Here is a 20308-nt window from a genome sequence, read left to right on the forward strand (position 1 = left end):
TTGTATCTGTGCTGCACAAGAACACAGACTGAGTAAGACAATGGAACGGAAGAGCACAGCAAAAGCGTCAGTAACTGAAACAGGACAAAGAGGCATCCTTGGAAAAATCAAGTATATGTGACTAAATTGCCCAACAATGGCATATTTGCAAAAAACCAATGTGCTACTGCTGCAGAGATATCTAAGCTCTGTTTAGAAGGAAGCTCTGTGCAACTCTGAAGTTGCTTGGTTCAGAACACCAGCACCTATGACTGTGACTGTTGAGGACACAGTGAAAATTATGCTACTTTTACAAAGCAGAACTTTCTTTTATCGATGCAGCTTACAGAGAAGCACTGTCTCGTAAGTGCTGGAAACTGAAAAGAAAGCAGAGGACCTGAGAGTCATATAGCAGCACTTAACTGAACTCTGACTGAATATGAACAGAACAGGAAAGCACAACCTAGGTGTGTATAACGGAAGCAGTGGCATCCCTGCAACACACATTCACATGCCACTAAAACACCTCAGTGTGGCAGATTTGCAGAAACCTGTGCACTACTGCAGCAGTGATAACTAACCTAACTCCATGTACAATGAAGCACAGGAGATTACATGTATGACTCTAAAGTTGCTTGCTTCAGTACAGCAGCAATGTGTTCAAGACTGGACCAGAATTGTTAAGAACACAGTCAGACAGGAAACTAGGTAGTCTGACTGAGGATCTTCTCTTCTCCTGTCTCTGCAGATCCAAACTCCCAGTCTCATCCTAAACTCTTTGACAGAATATCTGTGGCAGCCTTCACTGCCCACCCCACACCTTCTTCACATTCCCGTGGTGGCCACGGATGTTCCCATCCAGACCTCCCTCCTCCTTGCTTCATCCCAGCCTCCAAATCCAGCAGGCACCCCCTGATAACCCAAGGGCCACTCTTGCTTGGGAATGAAGTATGCTGAAGGTTGAAGTCCAATTCATACCTCTCCTTCTGTACCTCCAGATCCAGAGACTCCCCCAGTTTTATCATCAGCTGTGTAGCAGGAGACCTACTGTATTCTCTTTCCTCTCTAACCTCATGTTCAATGGATTACAAAGGGCTTTTGCTTCAACCTTCCTTCCCCCAACTCATTTCATTATCCATACAGCCTCCAACATCAGTGGGCTTTCAATGGAAACAATCCAGCTGAGTAGGCCAGGGAAACATGTTCACAGAATAAATCTTATCAGACAGCACACAGCCACCACACTTTACTAAGTTCCAGGGAGGAGGCAGAAGCAAAGGAACAGAAAACTCACCAACTAAATGAAAAACCAGATTTCTTCACCCAGAGCTATAAATGGCTAGATGCCTGCATAGAAACACAATTCTTTACAGCCTGGATGGGATGTCTCCACTGGAGGCCAGCTATCCTAACACAGCAGGCACTGAATATTCCAATGTAGCTGAGGGCCCAAATTATTTTAACATAGCTGAGGTCCCCAAAAAAGACCCTGAAACAGCCTGTATGAAGGTGATAGCTGATCATATAGAGGAAATGAATGACTCCTTAAAGAAATTCATGCAAGCACAAACATTGCAAAGAAGTGAATAAAACTTTCCAAGTCCTGAACATGGAAGTAGAATCAGAGAAGAGAACCCAAAATGGGTGAATTCTGGAAGTGAAAAAAGTGAGAGAATGAACAGATACTACAGAGGCAAGTTTCACCAAGAGCACACAAAAATAGAGAAAAGAATCTCAGGTGTTGAAGACATAGTAGAAGAAAGGCATACATCAGTGAAAAGTGTTAAACTTAAAAACTACTTACAGAAAACATCCAGAAAATCTGGGATGCAATGAAATGGTCAATTAAGAGAATAATAGGAATAGAAGAATGTGAAGAAACCCATCTCAAAAGCCCAGGAAATACTTTTGACAAACTTATAAATGAAAAATTTTCCTAACTCTCAAGATGGAGATGACTAGAAAGGTACATGAAGAATACAGGTCAGCAAATAGAGTGGACTAAAAAAGAAAGTCCCTTGGCACAAAATAATTTAAATACTCAGTGTATAAAGTCTTTAAAACACAAAAGATGATGCATATGGTAGACATAATACCAGTTGCAACACTTGGGAGGCAGAGGCAGGCAGATATTTCTTATGTCAGATACATAATCTTAAGCAAAAAGAATCATTTATAGGGCTCTATGAGTGAGAGAAACTTTAAAAAATGTTTTCCAATCTGCTTTTATACCATTGTAATTACATGCCAGTATTAAGATCAATTCTAGTTTGAAGAATAAGGAATACAATAGATGCAAATTGTCAAGTAACAAGCAAGACAATAAACACAAATAGTGAAAGAACAACCAAGGCTTTAAACAAAATCCTGTGATCACTCCCATCATCATTGTTTTTAAGGACTCATCAGGATGACCAATATAGGTTAACCTACATCCTTCTCCTAGTCTAAAGTCATTTTCATGTCTGAAGCCTAGTTCTTTTTTCTAGCCTAAGATTTAAATTACTTCCTGAAATTACTTCTTTGTTCTAGCCTAAGATTTAGATTCCTGAGTGAAATTACCTCTTTGTTCTAGCATATTGTCAGATTCCTGCCTGAAACCCATTTCCTTGTCCTTGGCCAATGTCAGCTTCCTGCCAAGGAGCCCCAAAAGCTATCCACATCTCCATCCCTTTTTCATAAACAAGATTGAGCCTGTCTTAGGTAGGTGTGACAAGAATGCCTTTCTTACCCATCACAAAATAAACATTATCAAAAGCAATGCACTTCTGTCTTAGGGTGGTAAGGCTCTGTGCAGAATCTTACCCATCTTTGGCTTGCCTGTTAAATTAATAACTCTATCTGGGGGTTCATTTGCAGTTTCAAGCCAAGTACTTTGGCCACCAACATGTTGTTATTATCAAAGACAAGCTTTAGCATGATGGGCAGAAATAAAAGTGTTCACAGGACAAAAAGGGCTAGTATGATCATATATAGATATGCCATTCTTGAAGCTTGACCAAAATAGAAAAACTAACCACAGGCCATGGGTAACTTTATCAGCAGAATCACAGCATCAAGGTTCAGTAGAGCAGCATTCTTTAAAATCATAAGCTCACTATGTAATGTTAAAGCATCCAAAGAGGTGTTAGAATTATGTCAAATACACTGCAAGTGTCTTTAAACTTTTTCCTAATTATAATGGTTAGCACTGTAAATTTTAGAATGAACATGAATCCAATAATATTTGGCATAGCACATGTGATGGCTCAGTACTCATAAACTGTGAACATCCTTCCAAAAATTTGAATAGGATAAAGAGTATCAATCCATTGTTCCAAGCGCCTATCTAAATCCTCTTGTATATTCAACACATTAGTAACATTTTTTGTCAAAAGATTAACAAAAGTAGATGTCTTAAATTCTTGTGTCAAAGCAATTGCAGAAGCATTGGTGCTAGCAATTAATGAATTTAAAACTGGTGCTTTAGTGTCCTTGAGCCTAGGTGTACAAAGTGCACAACCCTGTATGGCTCCTGGAGCCCTGGGAGATGCCACCCTCGGGCCTGCACTGCATCTCATGCCTGCACTGCATGTCTGCACTGCATGTCTGCCTGTTGATTTTAGATGTCCACACTCCTGGGTAGGATCCTCACAATGTCTTTTTTCCCCACACCCCAAGCAGGTTTTCCTGCTCCCAAGGCTGCCTCCATTTCCTTAAGGAAGGTTCCTCCATGCTCTCCCTCCCCCAAAGCATAGAGGTACATGAGCAGGCCTGGTGGGCAGCCAAAAAGTTTTCCCAGAGATAACTTCACCAAGATGTCCAGTGATAGGCAAAGGTCAGATGATCAGAGTCCCAGCACCAGCAGTGGCAGGTCAGATGTAAACCAGTGCGACTCTGCCTCTCCAGAGAGTGAGGAACAGGAAGAAAAAACCCTTTCTGCCACAAAAGCATGAAAAACTTCTACCAAAGTCTCCAGCAAAACCACTGCTAAGTTTTCCACTAGTGCTGAAAGAATTCAGAAGGAGCTAACAGCTGAGATCAGCCTTGATCCTCCTCTTAACTGCACTGCTGAGCCTAAAGGAGTTAACACTTATGAATGAAGGTCAACTCTATTTGGTCCTCCAGGTTCTGTATATGAAGGTGGTGGTTTTTTCTGGATATGACATTTTCTTCAGATTATGCATTTAAGACACCAAAGGCTACTTTCCTTCCATACCAGAATCTGTCATGGCAACATCAATAGTCAGGGAGTCATCAGCCTGAATGTTATGAAAGACAACTGGAGTCCTAGCTTTGACTATTTCAAAGATCTAGCTCTCTATTTGTTCCCTTTTGACAGATTGCAACCCTGTGGATCCCCCCACCCCCCCGGTTGGTAGCATAGCCACTCAGTATTTGACCAACAGTGCAGAGCATGACAGGATAGACAGACAGTGAACCAAGAGATATGCAAAATAATCTCACATGATTCGTATGCACTGTGAAGGGGCAGAAGGCCTCTTCCCACTGTGCTTCAGATTTTTATATTCTTTACAGTATGGACTTCTGTGTATATGTTTTACTGAGTCTACCCTTACCTTTATCCTCTGGAGACTGGGAGACTCCCCCAAAATGTAAATGTTACCAAGAATAGAACTTTGTAGGTGTACATTAGTTATGTTTCAAAAAAAGCCTGATGCTAAGTGGAATAAAGGAAGTTGTGACCTCAGAACAAGGCCTTATGCTGGTAAGACGTCATCTTGGATAGAGGAGTTAATGTTTAGGGCAACATGTGGTGATATATGGCCTTAATAATAGCACTTGGGAGGTGAGTCAGGTGAATCTCTGAGTTCAAACCAACCCGGTTTACAAAATGAGTTCTAGGATAGCCCAGCTTAGGCAGTAAAAAAGAGAAAGTTTGTGAAAACGTATTTGAATAAGGAGACCATGTTCCATCACCAGCGTGCACAAACCTTGGCAGTATAGGCAATAAGATTCTTGCTTCAGAAACAAGCATTCAAAAAAGAGGATAGTGGAATCACCCACCGGACAACCAACAGAGTCAACAAACATGGACCCTCGGTCTCTCAGAGACTGAACCAGCAATGAAAGAACATACATGGCCTTGACCTAGGCCTCCACAGACATATGTGGCAGATGTGCAGCTCAGTGGGTCCCAAATAACTGGAACTGGGGCTACCCCAAAAATTGTTGCCTATGTGCAAGCTATGTTCACCTACCTGCGCTGCCTTGTCTGGCCTCAGTGAGAGAAGAGCCTAACCTCCCACAACTTGAAGTACTAGGTGCAAGGATACACAGGAGGGAACCCCACCTGTGCTGAGGAGAAGAGGGGGGGAATAGAGAATAGAGGATCATGACTGGAAGGGGAATAATGTGTGGATATAAAGTAAACAAGAAAAAATTAAATAAAAGGTATGATTTTATCGCAGTGGCAGTACAAAGAACATTAAAGTCACTGAATTGCCGTGAATAACTATATTACCCACAGAAAGGCATCAGACCATCTGTTTCCTTAGCTACCATCCATAGTAATGAAAAAAACTTTTACTTTTATTACTGAAAAGCTATTTTAAAATCCTATAGAGATGTGAAGGTTGCCTAGTTTACTGATGGCACTGAACAGACCTTTCCATCTCACCCTTGACCCTATAATCAAAGGGTTAGGTGAATACTAGTTGAGGTGATTGATAAGTGCTGCCATTCACATAAAGTTTTATGATACTAAAAAGTAAGCAAACAGCAGAATGCTGAGAGAATAACATTCTGGAGATATTCAGAGAAACTGTTTTATAAAGTATCCAAAGTATTTAGTCCAAAATATTGCCATTTATTAATGGAGTCCATTAAAAACTACGGTTTAGGTCAGCCAGTGCCCAGTATGCCCTGATGCTTTGTAAATCAACACTTCTGACCGGCCCCCACAGATGGGCGCTGAAATGATGTCATCGTCATCGCTGTGCACCAACACTCCTATCTCTGGCTTCCCTGCCTTCATTCATGATGCCTGGGGCTGAGACGGTGTCATGGTTACGTGCCAACATTCATTTCTGTTGATGCCCCGCCCTCTCCAATAAGCCCTTGGGCTGAAATGATGTCATGACTGGGAACCAACACTCTTTTAGGAGGATACCCCGCCCCTTCTATAAGCTTCCGGGCTGAAACAATGTTGTGATTGGGTGTCAACACTCATTTCCGTTAATGTCCTGCTCCTCCTGTAAGCCCTGAGGCTGAAACAATGTCGTGATTGGATGTCAACACTCACTTCTGTTGATGCCCCGCCTCTTCCTATAAGTCCTGGCGCTTAAATACTGGCGTGGTTGGGCCGGAATAACCATTTTCCTTGCTCCACCAGCTTGCAGTGACCTACCTGCTGAGCTCCTCTGGCGCTGGTCTTCTGAGGTACTTTGGGACTGTGGGACTGTATTCTTTGGCCTTGCCCCTTGGAGCAGGCGGGGACCCTCTGAGACTGTTGTGGTGTTCAAGCACCTGCCATGGCCGAAGCGCCCTCTCGAGTGCGACAGAACTATGACTTGCATTGTGAGGATGCTGTCAACAACCATATCCAGCTGCAGCTCTATGCCTCCTATGTGTACATGTCGATGGCCGTCTACTTTGACCGTGATGATGTGGCCCAGGAGAACTTCAAGCGTTTCTTCTTGAGGAAGTCACACAACTCCAGGGCCAGTGCTGAGATGTTCATGCACCTGCAGAATACACGTGGAGGCTACACCACCCGACTTGACATCACAAGACCAGAACGCGACAGCTGGCATGGGGGCTTTCAGGCCATGGAATGCTCCCTGGACATGGAGATGTTGATCAACCAGAGCCTGCTGAACATGCACGAAATGGCCAAGGAACGAGGTGACGCCCACTTATGCCATTTCCTGGAGCAAAACTGCCTGAATCAGCAGGTCGAAGTTCTGAAGGAGGTGAGTGGCTACCTGACCAACCTGAGCCACATGGGGGCCGTGGAGCATAACTTGGCTGAGTACCTGTTTGACAAGCTCAGCCTGTCATAAAGCTTCAAGTGGACTGAACTGGGACGTCCCCACTGCCATGGGGTCTCTCTCTGGTCATAACACCTGATGTCCATGTTGTTTTTGAAGCAAAGTTCACTCATCTTCTGTTTCTCTTCGACTGTTGTTCAAAATAAAATTTGTTTGTTTGCAGCAAAGTTAAAGTATCAAGTTGATGTTCAAGTTCTTTTGGGTCTTTGGGTGTAGCTTGCTTGTTGTAGTGCTTACCTAGTAGTCAGGACACCATGGGAAGCTTCCCAACCATGGCCATAAACAAGGATATGGTGGTACACACCTGAAATCACAGTGCAGTGGTGCTAGAGGCAGGAATATCAATCATTCAATGCCATCCTCTGCTTTACAGCACAGCAGAGGCCCTCCTGATCTACAAGAGATGGTCCAATAAAATCATACCACCACCAAAAATCCCTCTCACTGTGGAAAGAAAATGAATGCGGTTCTCACCGGTTTTTTAAATTTGATGGTCAGGAGTATACCTCGGTTGTCATTACCATTATTTTGTAGCTTGGAATATCCAGAAGTCTGGGGGGTGTCAGAAAGGGGGATGGGAGGAGAGTGCCTATGAAGGGGACACTGGGGGCCAGCAATCAGGCTATAAAGTGAATAAATAAGTTAATTCTTAAAAAAGATTTTTTTGGACCTGAGCGATCATGGCAGGAGAAAGTGGGGCCAGAGCGAGAGGGAGAAGGGAAGGGGATAACTAGATAGGGGTGGGCATCTAGGCAATTTACTGACTTAGTTCTGTGGGATGAACAAAGAATGGATTTCTAGGAAAAGCAGAAGACCAACACATGAAGAAGCAACAGCAGCAGGCCCCAGGACAGTGAAATTAATGGTAAGAATGTGGAAGCCCCAGAGACAGAGAGAAAAGAGAATGAAAACGACATGCACAGAATAAACACACTATTTCAAACAGGACAAATGAGGACACAGTGAGGACCGTTTTGGACCAAAGCAATGCTGAACCCCAGCAGGGCCAATGCCAACCCCTGTACCCCCTGGGCGATAGCACGGGGCCTACATGGCTCTGCCCTTCCAGCTTTGCTGCCTATAGCACACTTTCCATCTGTTGGGCTGCATTATAGCATCACAAATGGCCTTAGACACTTTTCTTCCACAATATGGAAGCTTAGCTGGATGGGATCTTGCCACAAGTGTACCATATCCTTAGTTGTGTGCATATCAGGTGTTTCTGTAAGGACATCAATTTCCCCAACAGTGACAGCCTCAAGCATAAGCTTTGACAGTGACACTAACCTTGCCAGTCTCCCTGGCTTGCACATTTTGTATTTCCATCTGCCCTTTTTCTCATTTTCATTATAAACATGCATAAGAATAATTACTAATAACCACATGACAGACTCAGTATTAGCCTATCTTAACCCTCTTACACACACACACATACACACACACACACACACACACACACACACACACACACACACACACTAGCCCATTACTGTTAAATTTAGCCTCAGGTAAGTTCTTAGTACACTGGCAGAAAGCATCTGCATTTGTTGCCAAAATAGCCTGCTAGTGGCCTCCAGTCCAGTTGCTAACACTGTTCCTCCTGAAACCTCTTGAGCTGGGCTTCCACAGTAGCCATGGCTCTCAGCAGTACTGATTTCTAACCTCCTACTAGAACTCTGCTCACAGTGTTCAACTGCTTTTCAGCCCTAAGTCCTAAGGGAGAGCTGCTGCTGGGACTCTCACAAGTAAGTGAGGCCTGCCTTTGTGGGAGGTGATGGGTGGCTTGGTTCCTAATCCAGAGCTCCTGTGACTCCTCTCACTTTATTTCTATTCTCCTGGCCTTCAGGAGGAGACAGCTGTGGGCCCAGAATATTCTGAAATGAATGGATGGAGATGTAAGCTGCTGCTGCTGGGACTCTCACAAGTAAGTGAGGCCTGCCTTTGTGGACAACCTCATGCTACCAGCATAGCTTGTCTATAGTGCTCTCTGGGCTGAATGAGCTCTGTCTCCTTGGCTTACATCTTCATCTGTTCATTTCAGAATATTCTGGGCCCACAGCTGTCACCTCCTGAAGGCCAGGAGAAAAGAAACAAAGTGAGAGGAGTCACAGGAGCTCTGGATTAGGAAGCAGGCCACCCATCACATTCCTTCGTGATTCTAACATGCCCTAAGGCCACCCAAGATGATACAGGCAGTCAGACAGTCCTCTTCCTCTCTGTTTTCCTCTTGGTCGATGCAACTTAGTGGTTATAGTGAGGCGTCTTCCCCAAATGGGTAAAGTTGAACCCTGAAGCGAGGACCCAAAGTTTTCCAAGTGACAGACCAAGTTGGCAGGTCTGATTCTTCTTCAGACCTTGTTATGAGGTCAGAGGTCACTCAGAGATTCACCTGGTTCTTGGCTGCTATTCCAAAGTGAGTGTCACTGTTTCCTGCAGTCCAGGGGAGATTGACAGCAGTCTCCAACTTCTTATTCACCTTCTGATAAATAGAGCCAACCAACTGCCCCATCGTTCACATTAGTGTGAAGCTGGAATTCATCTGTCTTGTAGACAACTGCAAAGTTGCTCTGGGTCACTCGGTACTTTGAAGTCTCAAAATTCATCTGGTAGCCAGCCAGCCAGCTCTCCTAGCCAAGCACCAGAGCGCCCCAGATTGAGGGCCCAGCTACGTTAAAGTCTACGTCACAGCCCAGGTTGATATGCTCCCTCTTGTACCCTGTTTTGATTTTAGCATTTTCCCCCAGTGTTAGGAGAGAAAAATAAATCAAAGGTCAGCTTCAGTCCACGAGCAAGCTGGTCTTACACAGTGATCTCGGTGCCCAGAGTGTTGTTGTCTGTGTTCCATTTCTCTGTAAATGCTAGCCCATACTCTGGACTGCATTCACTTCGGTGGTCTTCGTGTTGGCAGAGCCTGAGCTTGTGAATCCCAATCCATTCTCAGGTATTGTTTCAAATCAAGTTTTATTAAGCCAATGCCTTAGCCCTTGGTGAAGACATCCCTGGCAGACGTGACAAGGTCAGTCAGTGTATGTGGGAGGCACAACCAGGTTCTTGGAGGGGGTGACAGCGGGAGCAGGGGCAGCTATGGCAGGGGTGCTTCTAGGAGAAGTTTGGAGACTTTTAACGACTGCTTTATTTCCTTAGGGGTTATAGAACTATTCTGATAGATTACCTGATCTTGATTTAGCTTTGGTAAGTGATTTCTGTGTAGAAAAATCATCCATTACCAGTGGTGGTGCACGCCTTTAATCCCAGCACTTGGGAGGCAGAGGCAGGCGGATTTTTGAGTTTAAGGCCAGCCTGGTCTACACAGTACTTCCAGGACAGCCAGGGCTACACAGAGAAACCCTGTGTAGGTTTCTTGAAAAACCAAAAAGAAAGAAACAAAGAAAGAAAGAAAAAAAGAAAGAAAGGCAAAAAAGAAAGAAAAAAAAATCATCCATTTTGTTTAGATTGCCCAATTTTGTGGAGTCTTTTGACATAAGACCTAATGATTCTTTGAATTTCCTCAGTGTCTTTTGCGTCTCCTTTTTCATTTGTGATTTTGGTTTTTTGAATACTGACTCTCTGTCTCTTGGTTAGTCTGCCTAAGGGTTTGTCTATCTTGTTGAGTCTCTCAAAGAAGCAGCTCTTGATTTTGTTGATTCTTTGTATCATTTTCTTTGTTTCTAATTGACTGATTTCAGTTGTGAGTTTGATTATTTGATATTGATGTTGAGAGATATTAATGACCAATGATTATTAGTTTCTGTTGCTTTGATGTTTGTGGTTTTAGTGTGTGTGTGTGTGTGTGTGTGTGTGTGTGTGTTTCTCTTCTTTTGGATTTGCTGTGAAAGTATCAATTTCTTGTGGTATAGTTCCTTGGGTGTTAGAGTTTTCCTTTTAATATCTTCTGTAGGGCTGGATTAGTAGAAAGATGTTTAAATTTGGTTTTGTCTTGGAATATCTTGGTTTCTCCATCTATTGTAATTGCAAATTTTGCTGGGTATATTAGTCTCGGCTGACATCTGTGGTCTCATAGGGTCTGCAAGACATCTGTCCAAGATCTTCTGGCTTTTAGAATCTGTGTTGAGAAGTGTGGTGTAATTCTGATAGGTCTGCCTTTATATGTTACTTGGGCTTCTTCCCCCTACAGCTTTTAATATTTTTACTTTCTTGTGTACATTTAGTGTTTTGATTATGCCACATTTATGTGGCAGGAAGATTTTCTTTTTTGGTCTAATCTGATTGGTGTTCTATAAGTTCCCTGTGCATTTATAGTCATCTTTTTCTTTAGGTTAGAGAAATTTTCTATGATTTTGTTGAAGATATTTTCTGGGCCTTTAATCTGGGAATCTTCTGCTATTCCTATTATTCTGGGGTTTGGTTTTTTTCATAGTGTCCCAAATTTCCTGGATGATTTGTGTTAGAAACTTTTTAGATTTGGCATTTTCTATGACTGAGGCATCAATTTCTTCTACAATATCTTCTATGCCTGAGATTCTCTCTTCCATCTCTTATATTCTGTTGCTGATGCTTGTGTCTGCTCCTGATCTCTTCCCTAGGTTTTCTATCTCCAGGGTTGCCTCTGTTTGTGTTTCTTTATTGCTTCTATTTCCATTTTCAGGTCTTAAATAGTTTTATTCATTTCCTTCAACTGTTTGATTGCATTTTCCTGTATTTCTTTTAAGGAATTTATTTATTTCCTCTTTATAGGCCTCTGTCAATCATCTTTATAAGATGAGATTTCAAGTCATTGTCTTGCTCTTTATGTGTGTTAGAATATCCAAGATAGCTCAGAGCATGGAAGCACAATGTAGGTAGCTGGAGGCTGTCAGTTGAAGTGGCGAATCCACCACGATCTGCCACCAGAGGATTTTTAACATAAATTAGTTTACAAAGTTAAGATGCTAGGTTCTGCGCCCAGCAATTGTGTTACCTGTTGATTCTAAACTAAGATTGTGTGGTGCTTTCTTTCATGGGATGACTCAGCTGGGTTCCAGAGAAAGGTACAGCAGCAGAGCAGGGTGTGCAAGACTGCAGCCCAGCCAGGCACACGAATTTGAAGGCGCAGGCATGGCATGGCAGTAGCCAGTCGTGGGAATTTGGAAACATGCGGCATGTGTGGCAACAGCCAGCCCTGGAAACTTAGTGAGGTGGGTGGAAAGAGTGATTTTGGAGCTCCAGAGAGGCAGATCCAGCGAGTGTGAGACAGGCCCTGACTAAAAGGAATGTGGTGTCGGCCTGTCCACTGAGCTAGAGACAGACCGAGGCTGCCAACCAATGCCTAGCCAACATTAACGTGGGATGCTTTTTTAATATTTCATGCAACAGTTAGTCATTTCCCAGAAGTCCCATCTCTGATACTGCTTCACTGAAGTCCAAGCCTTCAAAACATGAGACTCTTGGGGGACACTGCACAGGTAACTCCTAACAAGGATGTATAGGTATCATGCAGAAACGCAAAAAAAAAAAAAAAAAAAAAAAAAAAAAAAAAAAAAAAAAAAAAGTCACCTAGAAAAACAGTTTGAAAATGACTAACAGCTGGTCCTGAACCTGTTTTGTTGGCACGGACTGTGAGGTTGACAAGATCTGGACTTACACAGGAGCTGGGTCTCCAGGCATGCCTGAGAAAATGGGAAGACCCACCCTAGACATGAAGACCATTTCATATGCTGGGTTCCTGTCATGTGTGAAAAAGAAAGTAAATGACCTACAGCCCAGCCTTCGTTTCTGTCTGCTTCCTGACTATACAGGGTCAGCTCCTTCTCCTGTGCCTTCCCCAACTACTGGCATGCTTTCTCTTTCAGTGCCTCACCAGCGATTGGTGTGCCTTCCAATATATAAATATAATTAAAAATTATATTTAATATAGATATAAATTATAAATTATAAATAATATAGAGATCCTGATGAACTGTAAGCCAGAACAAATTCTTCTGTCCTTAAATTGCATGTCAGATATTTTGCCTGAGCAGTAAGTGAAGTACTTAACGGTCATGGCTGTTTAAAACAAAAATTGTCTGCAGGGAGCAACCTGTAAGTGTTAACATCCCATTAATAGTTCCATTAGGCAGAATGGTGCCATGATAGTCCAAGGTTGCTCCTCAAGGCTTAAAAACTCTTGTCGTGCGTCTGGAAGAGCTCTGTGATTCGGGAGTTGAAAGTCAGCCCCCATCCCAATGGATAAAACCCCTAATAAAAACCTCAAATGCAAAAGCCTCCGTGCAACGATCCTCCTTCAGCATGTTGCTTATCTCTGTCTGGTGACAGTGCACTTTTGCTTTGTTCAAGTTTTTCTAGTAAATCTATTCTTAATGAATCAAAAAATTAAAAAAAAAAAAAAAAAAAAAAGACTATCCAAGGCTTGCTGTAGTGGGAGAGCTAGGATCTGATGATGCCATATTGCCCGGGCTCTTGTTGACTGTGTTCTTGTGATGGTGTTTGGCCATCTGCTTGTCTCTGGTGTTGGCTGCCCTGATAGTCTCTGGTGGTAGCAGGCCTCTGAGACAGCAGATAGAGCTGGTAATTCCTTATGGCTAAAGATCTCTGGCTGTCTTGGGTGGCAGCAAGCCTCCAGGGAAGCAGGCTGAGCTGTGACCTGGTGAGTGGACTGCAGATCCAGGATTACAGGAAGAAATGTGATTTGGAAGATTGGGGGGAGGGGAGGAGGAGCAGAGGGAATAGGACAGATCACTTGCTGCTGGGCTTGCTGGGTCCCAGCAGGCAGGGGATTAAGGCAGGCTTGAGTATTGTACCTGGTTATCCTAAGAGGCAGCAGGCATCCCCAGAGGCAGGCTGAGCTCTGGCCCAGGAGTGAAGTGCAGATCTGGGATTCCCCATCTAGTTCTCACTCCTGCTGATCCCCCTATACTTCCAAAACACTGTGTCTTCAAGTTTCATATTCTTTTTTTAGTAGGTCAATGCATGAATTTAATTAGGGTCTCTACAGATGCTTAGGTCCCATGAGCATCCTCCCCAGCTCCCAGCAACTGTTAACTGTCTAAAAATCCTCAGAGTTCACTCGCTGAGGCCTCATAAATTTTTAACTCCTTCATGGCAAGGTAGCAAAGGCTTAATTACATCCAGAAAATCACAACTCCTGCCTTAGAGCCTTTCATCCATGTGACTACATCTTTTCCTCTACCTCTTATATCTTTTCTTCTCCCTCATCCACAAGGTTCCTCAACCCGTAAGAGGGGTGAAGTGATGTCCCAATCAGGAGGGAACATTCAACAGTTCCTTATTCTCAATACTTTGACCAGTTAAGATCTTTACAGTATTTGCTGCCCAATGCAAAAAAAAAAAAAAAAAAAAAAAAAAAAAAAAAAAAAAAAGACGTTTCTCCCACGAAGCCAAAAAGACGATACTTATAATGACAAATTGCCTGGACATCATTTTCTTTTCAGCAATGGACTTCCTCTTTTTTTTTTTTTTTTAAAGATTTGTTTATTTATTTTATGTATATGAGTACACTGTAGCTGTCTTCAGACACACCAGCAGAGGGCATCAGATTCCATTACAGATGGTTGTGAGCCACCATGTGGTTGCTGGGAATTGAACTCAGGACCTCTGGGAAAAGAGGCCAATGCTCTTAACCACTGAGCCATCTCTCCAGCCCTGGACTTCCTCTTTATTACACAAATTTCTAATGTTTTAAAAAAGATTATTTACTTATTTAATGTATAATTATATGTTCTATCTCTTAGGATTTTACTGCTGTGAACAGACACCATGACCAAGGCAACTCTTATAAGGACAACATTTAATTGGGCTGGCTTACAGTAAGGTTCAGAGGTTCAGTCCATTATCATCAAGGCGGGAGCATGGTAGTGTCCAGGCAGGCATGGTGCAGGAGGAGCTGAGAGTTCTACATTTTCATCTGAAGGCTGCTAGTGGGAGACTCACTTCCAGGCAGCTAGGATGAGGGACTTAAAGAACACACCCACAGAAACACACCTACTCCAACAAGGCCACACCTCCAAATAATGCCACTCCCTGGGCCAAGCATACACAAACCATCACGGTATATAAGCCTGAATGAGTGTGTGTGTACACTATATATGTGTAGGAGCTGGTGGCGTCTAGAAGAAAGCTTTTAATGTCCCAGAGCCAGAGTTATAAGTGATCGTGAGCAGCCACATGGCTTCTGCTTGTGGTCTTTGCAGCTTGAGACATCTCTTCAGACACAAACAGTAACATGTTTTCCTGAAATATAGGAAAGTGAGCACAGGAAATATTCCGCAAGAGCTTTCATTGAATATTTGCTATCAGTATCAGTAAATGATTAGAAGGGTTCCCAATCAGGATGTGTTCATCTACAGCCCCATCCTTGTGTACCTTCTTATCAAAATTGGGATGGGATGCATTCACTAATATCAAGTGAAAGAGCTCAAAGATGCTGCTAAATCTATAATGTACAGAAGAACACTCACAAAAAAGCAAAACCCAGCCTATTCTGGCCAGGATTCCAAACTTCAGAAATACCGCCTTGCAATCAGAGGCATACAGACATGCTCTCAGCAAAATACAAACATGGAGGGACGGCGTGATGGGAGCAGATGGAGCAGAGCAGAGATCATTTCAATTTCACCTTTCTCCAAATCCTGTAATAGCTCTATCGTGTTTGTTGTAATGCTGTCTCCCTCAGAGACTTTGATATCACCATAGTATGGATGTGTTCCTAGTGCATCCAGTCTCCTCAAACTAGGCCACATTAATAACATGCAATTAGATTCTCCACTCTAAGAGGTGTTTCTGGGGAAATGGCTCATCCATGCTCTCTGATGAAAGTGGATATGAAAGCATCCAGCCTGAGCCACAAAGGCTCTAAAAGGAAGGAGATTAAAGAGCCCCATTTACCACCGTCCCTGGGTGTGCCTTAAAGGAGACAGTACTCACAGGTTCAGATAGTTGACCCTCAAGTGGTGCTGCTGTCTGAGTAGGTTTAAGAGGTATGGCCTTGCTACAAGAAAATATGTTACCATAAGTTCCAAAACCTCACAGAATTCCCATTTCCCACTCCCCCGCCTCTTCCCCTCCCCCTCCCTTCCCTCTCCTTCTTTGGTGCTTAGGGTTTAAGGTGGATGACCTTAACATCTACTGAAGCTCCCAGAGCTGCTGTGCTTCTCTGCCTGCCACAGCACACTCTTTCTCTCTGGAACCATAAGCCAAACAGACCTTCTAAGACTTGGCTTCGTCATGGTGATTTGATAATGAAGTAACTATCAGAACGGCTGAAACAACTCTGCTTACTTGGACTCAGCCCTTCTTTTCCCAGGAACTACAGAGTCTTCAGGATCAGGGGCCTACTTTAGAGATGACAGTTCGGCCTTGTGGCCTGAACCTCTTGCAGATGTGATGGATTAAAAGGGTGAGTGACATTGGTCGCTAGAATGGCACTCCAGTCCAGGCCAATCCAACAAGCCCACTACCCTTGAAAGACGAAATCCATGCCCATGCCCATGCCCATGCCTGTGCCTGGTGGCTAGGACTCTACTGAGTGCCTCAAAGTAAAAGAAAACAATCTAGTTGCTAGTGTTCCTCTAAACATGAACAACTGATATATATTCTTGCTGCTCTACCTCAGAAACTCTGATTTCCCCATTTGCTTTTGAGTAAATCAAGTTGTATTATTCCACTCTTCTATCTTCCTTCTCCCACTTCCTCCATCTGGCCTCCCCTCCCAGATTCTCCAGTCCGATCACCTTTCTAAACAGTTTGTTAATTTGTCTGGGCAGCTGAGGCAGCTGTGGGAGCCACAGCAGACAGAGAACACAGGAGACTCAGGCAGCTGGGCCCTCAGCAGGGCTGTTGTGGGTGATCGCTGGAGTCTTTATCCTCCAGGGACAGTTTCATTGTTCCAAAAGATGGTGATGTTTCAGAGGACTGAAATGCGCGTGTGGTGGTGTCTCTGGAGGCTAAAGTGTAGGTGCCAAGTGGTTCCAAATAGCTGGGTTCAATTTGTCTCAGGGGCACCTCTGCAGGTTCTGCCTGGTTCTATTCAGCACCTAGAGGGCAGACATGAGTCCCTGACCTTGTTCTCTGCATTGTCCAGAGCCTTTCTGTGCTGGTTGTGAGGTGACTGCAAATAAGAACATGTCCAGCAGGGGGCGCAGTATGCATGGATATTCTCCAGGAACACAGTCTTGGCTGGGAAAGAGAGCTAGACTCCAGGTTCTCAAAATACTGTTTTCCTGTGCATTCCTAAGTACTCCTTGCCTTGGAAAACAAACAAATATTAATGTTTTTGTTCATAATTAAGTAAATTTTATTTAGCGGGAACAGTTTGGGGGGTTGGGTGTTGCTCTGCTATTCAGGCTGGCCTGAAGCTCCTGAGCTCTGGTGATGCTCCTGTCTCAGACTCCCAAGCATGGAACTGGATACAGAAACGTTGCAACAGTGCCAGGCTTCCAACCAGATTTCACTAGTGCTTTTAGGTAGAAAATCAATTTCCTGAAACCTTTCATTTCCTTCTCTTGTAGTATTAATTATAGAGATAATGCCATATCAGGCACACTACACAGCTGTCTTTTTTTGAAACAATTTATTTTTTAATATGTGTATGCCCATCTGCTGATATGCAGGTGTCTGCACATGAGTGCATGTGCCCAAAGAGATCATGGGGTGTGCCCCCCCTCAAGATGGAGTTACAGTCAGTCATTAGCCATCTGATATGGCTTCTGGAAGCCGAACTCTGGTCCTCTGGAAGAGTAGCATGATGCCCTTAGCCATCTCTCCATCCACACACAGCTTCTTAAACTGTGGCTTGATGCCTCATATAGAATCTTACAACTAAATGTGAACATCCTCAATCCTGTGAAATCTCACAACCAGGATGTCAAGGGATGAGACACGGGAGAGATAGGTGGCTCGGTGGGAAAGGGCTTGTCATGCAATGCAGAGGGCTTCAGTCTGAATCCTCACAACCCATGTAAAAGCTGGATACATAGTGAGAGGGTCTGAAATCCCAGTGCTTCTATTGGGAGGTGACATGCAGAGACAACAGAATGTCCAGAACCTCCAGGACCAAGGAGTCTGTTATACAGCAGAACAATAAAGATGCTGTCTACAATTAGAAATGCATTCAGAGTCAAGTAGGGTAGTACTCTGGAAGCTGGGACACAAATAACACAATTCCAGTGCAATCTGGGCTATAAAGTGAGTCCCAAACTAGACCGGGCTACACAGTTCAAACCTGGGTCAGTGAACAAATGGGCATGCCAATGAGAAAATTGTTCACAGTGGTCCAGGAACAGCTATGATCCGAACAATTTTGATGTTCATAAAGGAGGATAGCAAGTGTTCTGCCAGCCTGGGTGACTTAGTAAGATTCCATTTAAAAACAACGTTAACAACACAAGCTCATATGCGACTACTATCATTTTTCAAGACAGGGTCTTACAATGTATAACTCTGGCTGTTATCCTGGAACTCACTATGTAGACCAGGCTGACCTTAAACACCCAAAGGTCTGCCCACCTCTACTTCCCACATGCTGGGATTAAAGGTATGTGCCCTTATGCCTGGTTGTAACTATTCATTTTAATAGTCTACCTAATTATTTTAGAAAAGTCTAGGACATTAGCAAAGGTTACATTTTGAGTCACTGTGTAAGGGCATTTCCAAAGCTGATGATGTCATAAGATTCCTGATCTAATCTCTAAATGGGTCCCTTGAGGAATCCATAGAGACTTACAGTGTTGTGATTACGTGGGAGGCAGAGTTTTTTTTTTTTTTTTTTTTTTTTTTTTTTTTTTTTTTTTTTTTTTTTTGCAATTGCTCTTTAGAGCCATGTACTTGGGATTGTTTCTTGCCTTGGACTCTTCCTTCCTGTAGTCCTTGTTTAGATGTCGTTACCCACTAAAAAGTGAGGAACAGCCTCGCCTACATGCTTCTGCCCCATGATGTTCTGCACAAAGGATATGGAACAAGCAGCCATCGGAATCCGCTGAAATTATGAGCCCAAAGTCAACTTTCTTCCTTTATTTCTCTCAGGCAGTTGTCAGCGATGAAATGCTGGCTACACCTTCAGTGTATCTCAGTGGTGGAGCACTTGTCTGGAATGCAGGAGGTCCTGGATTCCATCCATAAAAAACCATAAAACCAGACAGGACTACTTCAAAAACGGTAAGATAAGAGGTTTAAAGTAACTTGTGATCTTCACAGAAAAGTATGTCTGCCCACACTCAACCCTAGGCTCTCATGAAAAGAGAATGGGATATGTAATAAAGCAAAGTCGGTGTCCTATAGCACAGAATTTGAACATGTCACCTGTGAGGGACAAGAGAGGAGGAGGCATGTGTTGATCAGATAGTAGGAGACGGATATGCTCTGACACCTTTCTAGTGGAACATGGCAGGTGACAGATCATCAAAATGTTAACTAGTGTATATGTGTATAATTACAGAGAAAAACGTGTTAAAAATGTGTTATGGGTAAGAGAAGGACAGTATGCTTCCCTGAAGAGAATGATACAGAACACATGATTCCTAAGACAGGTGTAGGGAGGGCATTAGGGATGTATTGCCTTACTCAGCAGAACACTAATACTCATTTTAGTTACATTGTGTGTGTGTGTGTGTGTGTGTGTGTGTGTGTGTGTGTGTGTTTATGTGTGTGTATGCATGTATGTGTGTGTGTGTGTGTGAATGAGTGAATGTTGACCAAAAACCACTTCCAGCTATAGCATCAGGTATAAGAGTGTCTGATGCCCCCATCCTCTGACATAGATCTGCCACTTCATCAGTCATTGGAAAGACGAGCTAGTGATCACTCACTTGCATTATGTTGCATTATGTGGATCAAAGAAGTAAAACTCAGAGTATGGAGAAGAGTTGTCCAGTGTCACATGTCTTTCAGGAGAAGATCAAGTCACAGTGTAATTGTAAAGTCCTATTCTACCTCTCAACTGTTAGTGGGTTCTTCACCAAGAGAGGCCTGGGCTTATGCAGGTCCATGCCATGTATCTAGGCTACAGTATGCAACAGAAGAGAGAAGCCAGAAAGGTGTTCCTCCGTGCTTTCCTCTCACCTGGTGCCTTCCCATTGCCCGTCCCAAAGATCTGCTTTCGATGAGTGTGTGTTTCTGAACACATCCTGAGCTCCGGCACATGGCTCTCATCTGGAGGAATTTCCTTCCCATCTTGTGTTCTTCAGCATCTTTTTAACACTGAAGCAAGTCCTTTCTATGTCACATTAAAAAGAACATCCCTGTATTTTTCTAATGGTAATATTAAAATATATTTTATTATGACATTTTATAGAACTATAATGAATGTATTTTGATCATATGTATATACATTACAATTAATTTGATCATGTATAGATCCCAATTACCATCTTTTTTCTTCTTTTCAT

The 20308-nt window shown here is 43.2% G+C and overlaps 1 protein-coding gene and 2 pseudogenes across 1 annotated transcript; 2 read left to right on the forward strand and 1 right to left on the reverse strand.

Annotated features, from left to right (window-relative positions):
* Positions 1-3748: 3748 nt before the first annotated feature.
* LOC117694256 (ubiquitin-conjugating enzyme E2 E3 pseudogene) lies at positions 3749-4112 on the forward strand (annotated as a pseudogene).
* Positions 4113-6452: 2340 nt separating this feature from the next.
* Positions 6453-6983, forward strand: LOC117695423 (ferritin heavy polypeptide-like 17E). Its single transcript, XM_034486296.1, has one exon. It carries the CDS (start codon positions 6453-6455, stop codon positions 6981-6983), a length of 531 nt encoding a protein of 176 aa, XP_034342187.1.
* Positions 6984-9348: 2365 nt separating this feature from the next.
* On the reverse strand, positions 9349-19997 carry LOC117694257 (non-selective voltage-gated ion channel VDAC1 pseudogene; annotated as a pseudogene).
* Between the last annotated feature and the right edge of the window lie 311 nt (positions 19998-20308).

The sequence above is a fragment of the Arvicanthis niloticus genome, chromosome X (genome assembly GCF_011762505.2).
Source record: "Arvicanthis niloticus isolate mArvNil1 chromosome X, mArvNil1.pat.X, whole genome shotgun sequence".
Taxonomy (NCBI): Eukaryota; Metazoa; Chordata; class Mammalia; order Rodentia; family Muridae; genus Arvicanthis; species Arvicanthis niloticus.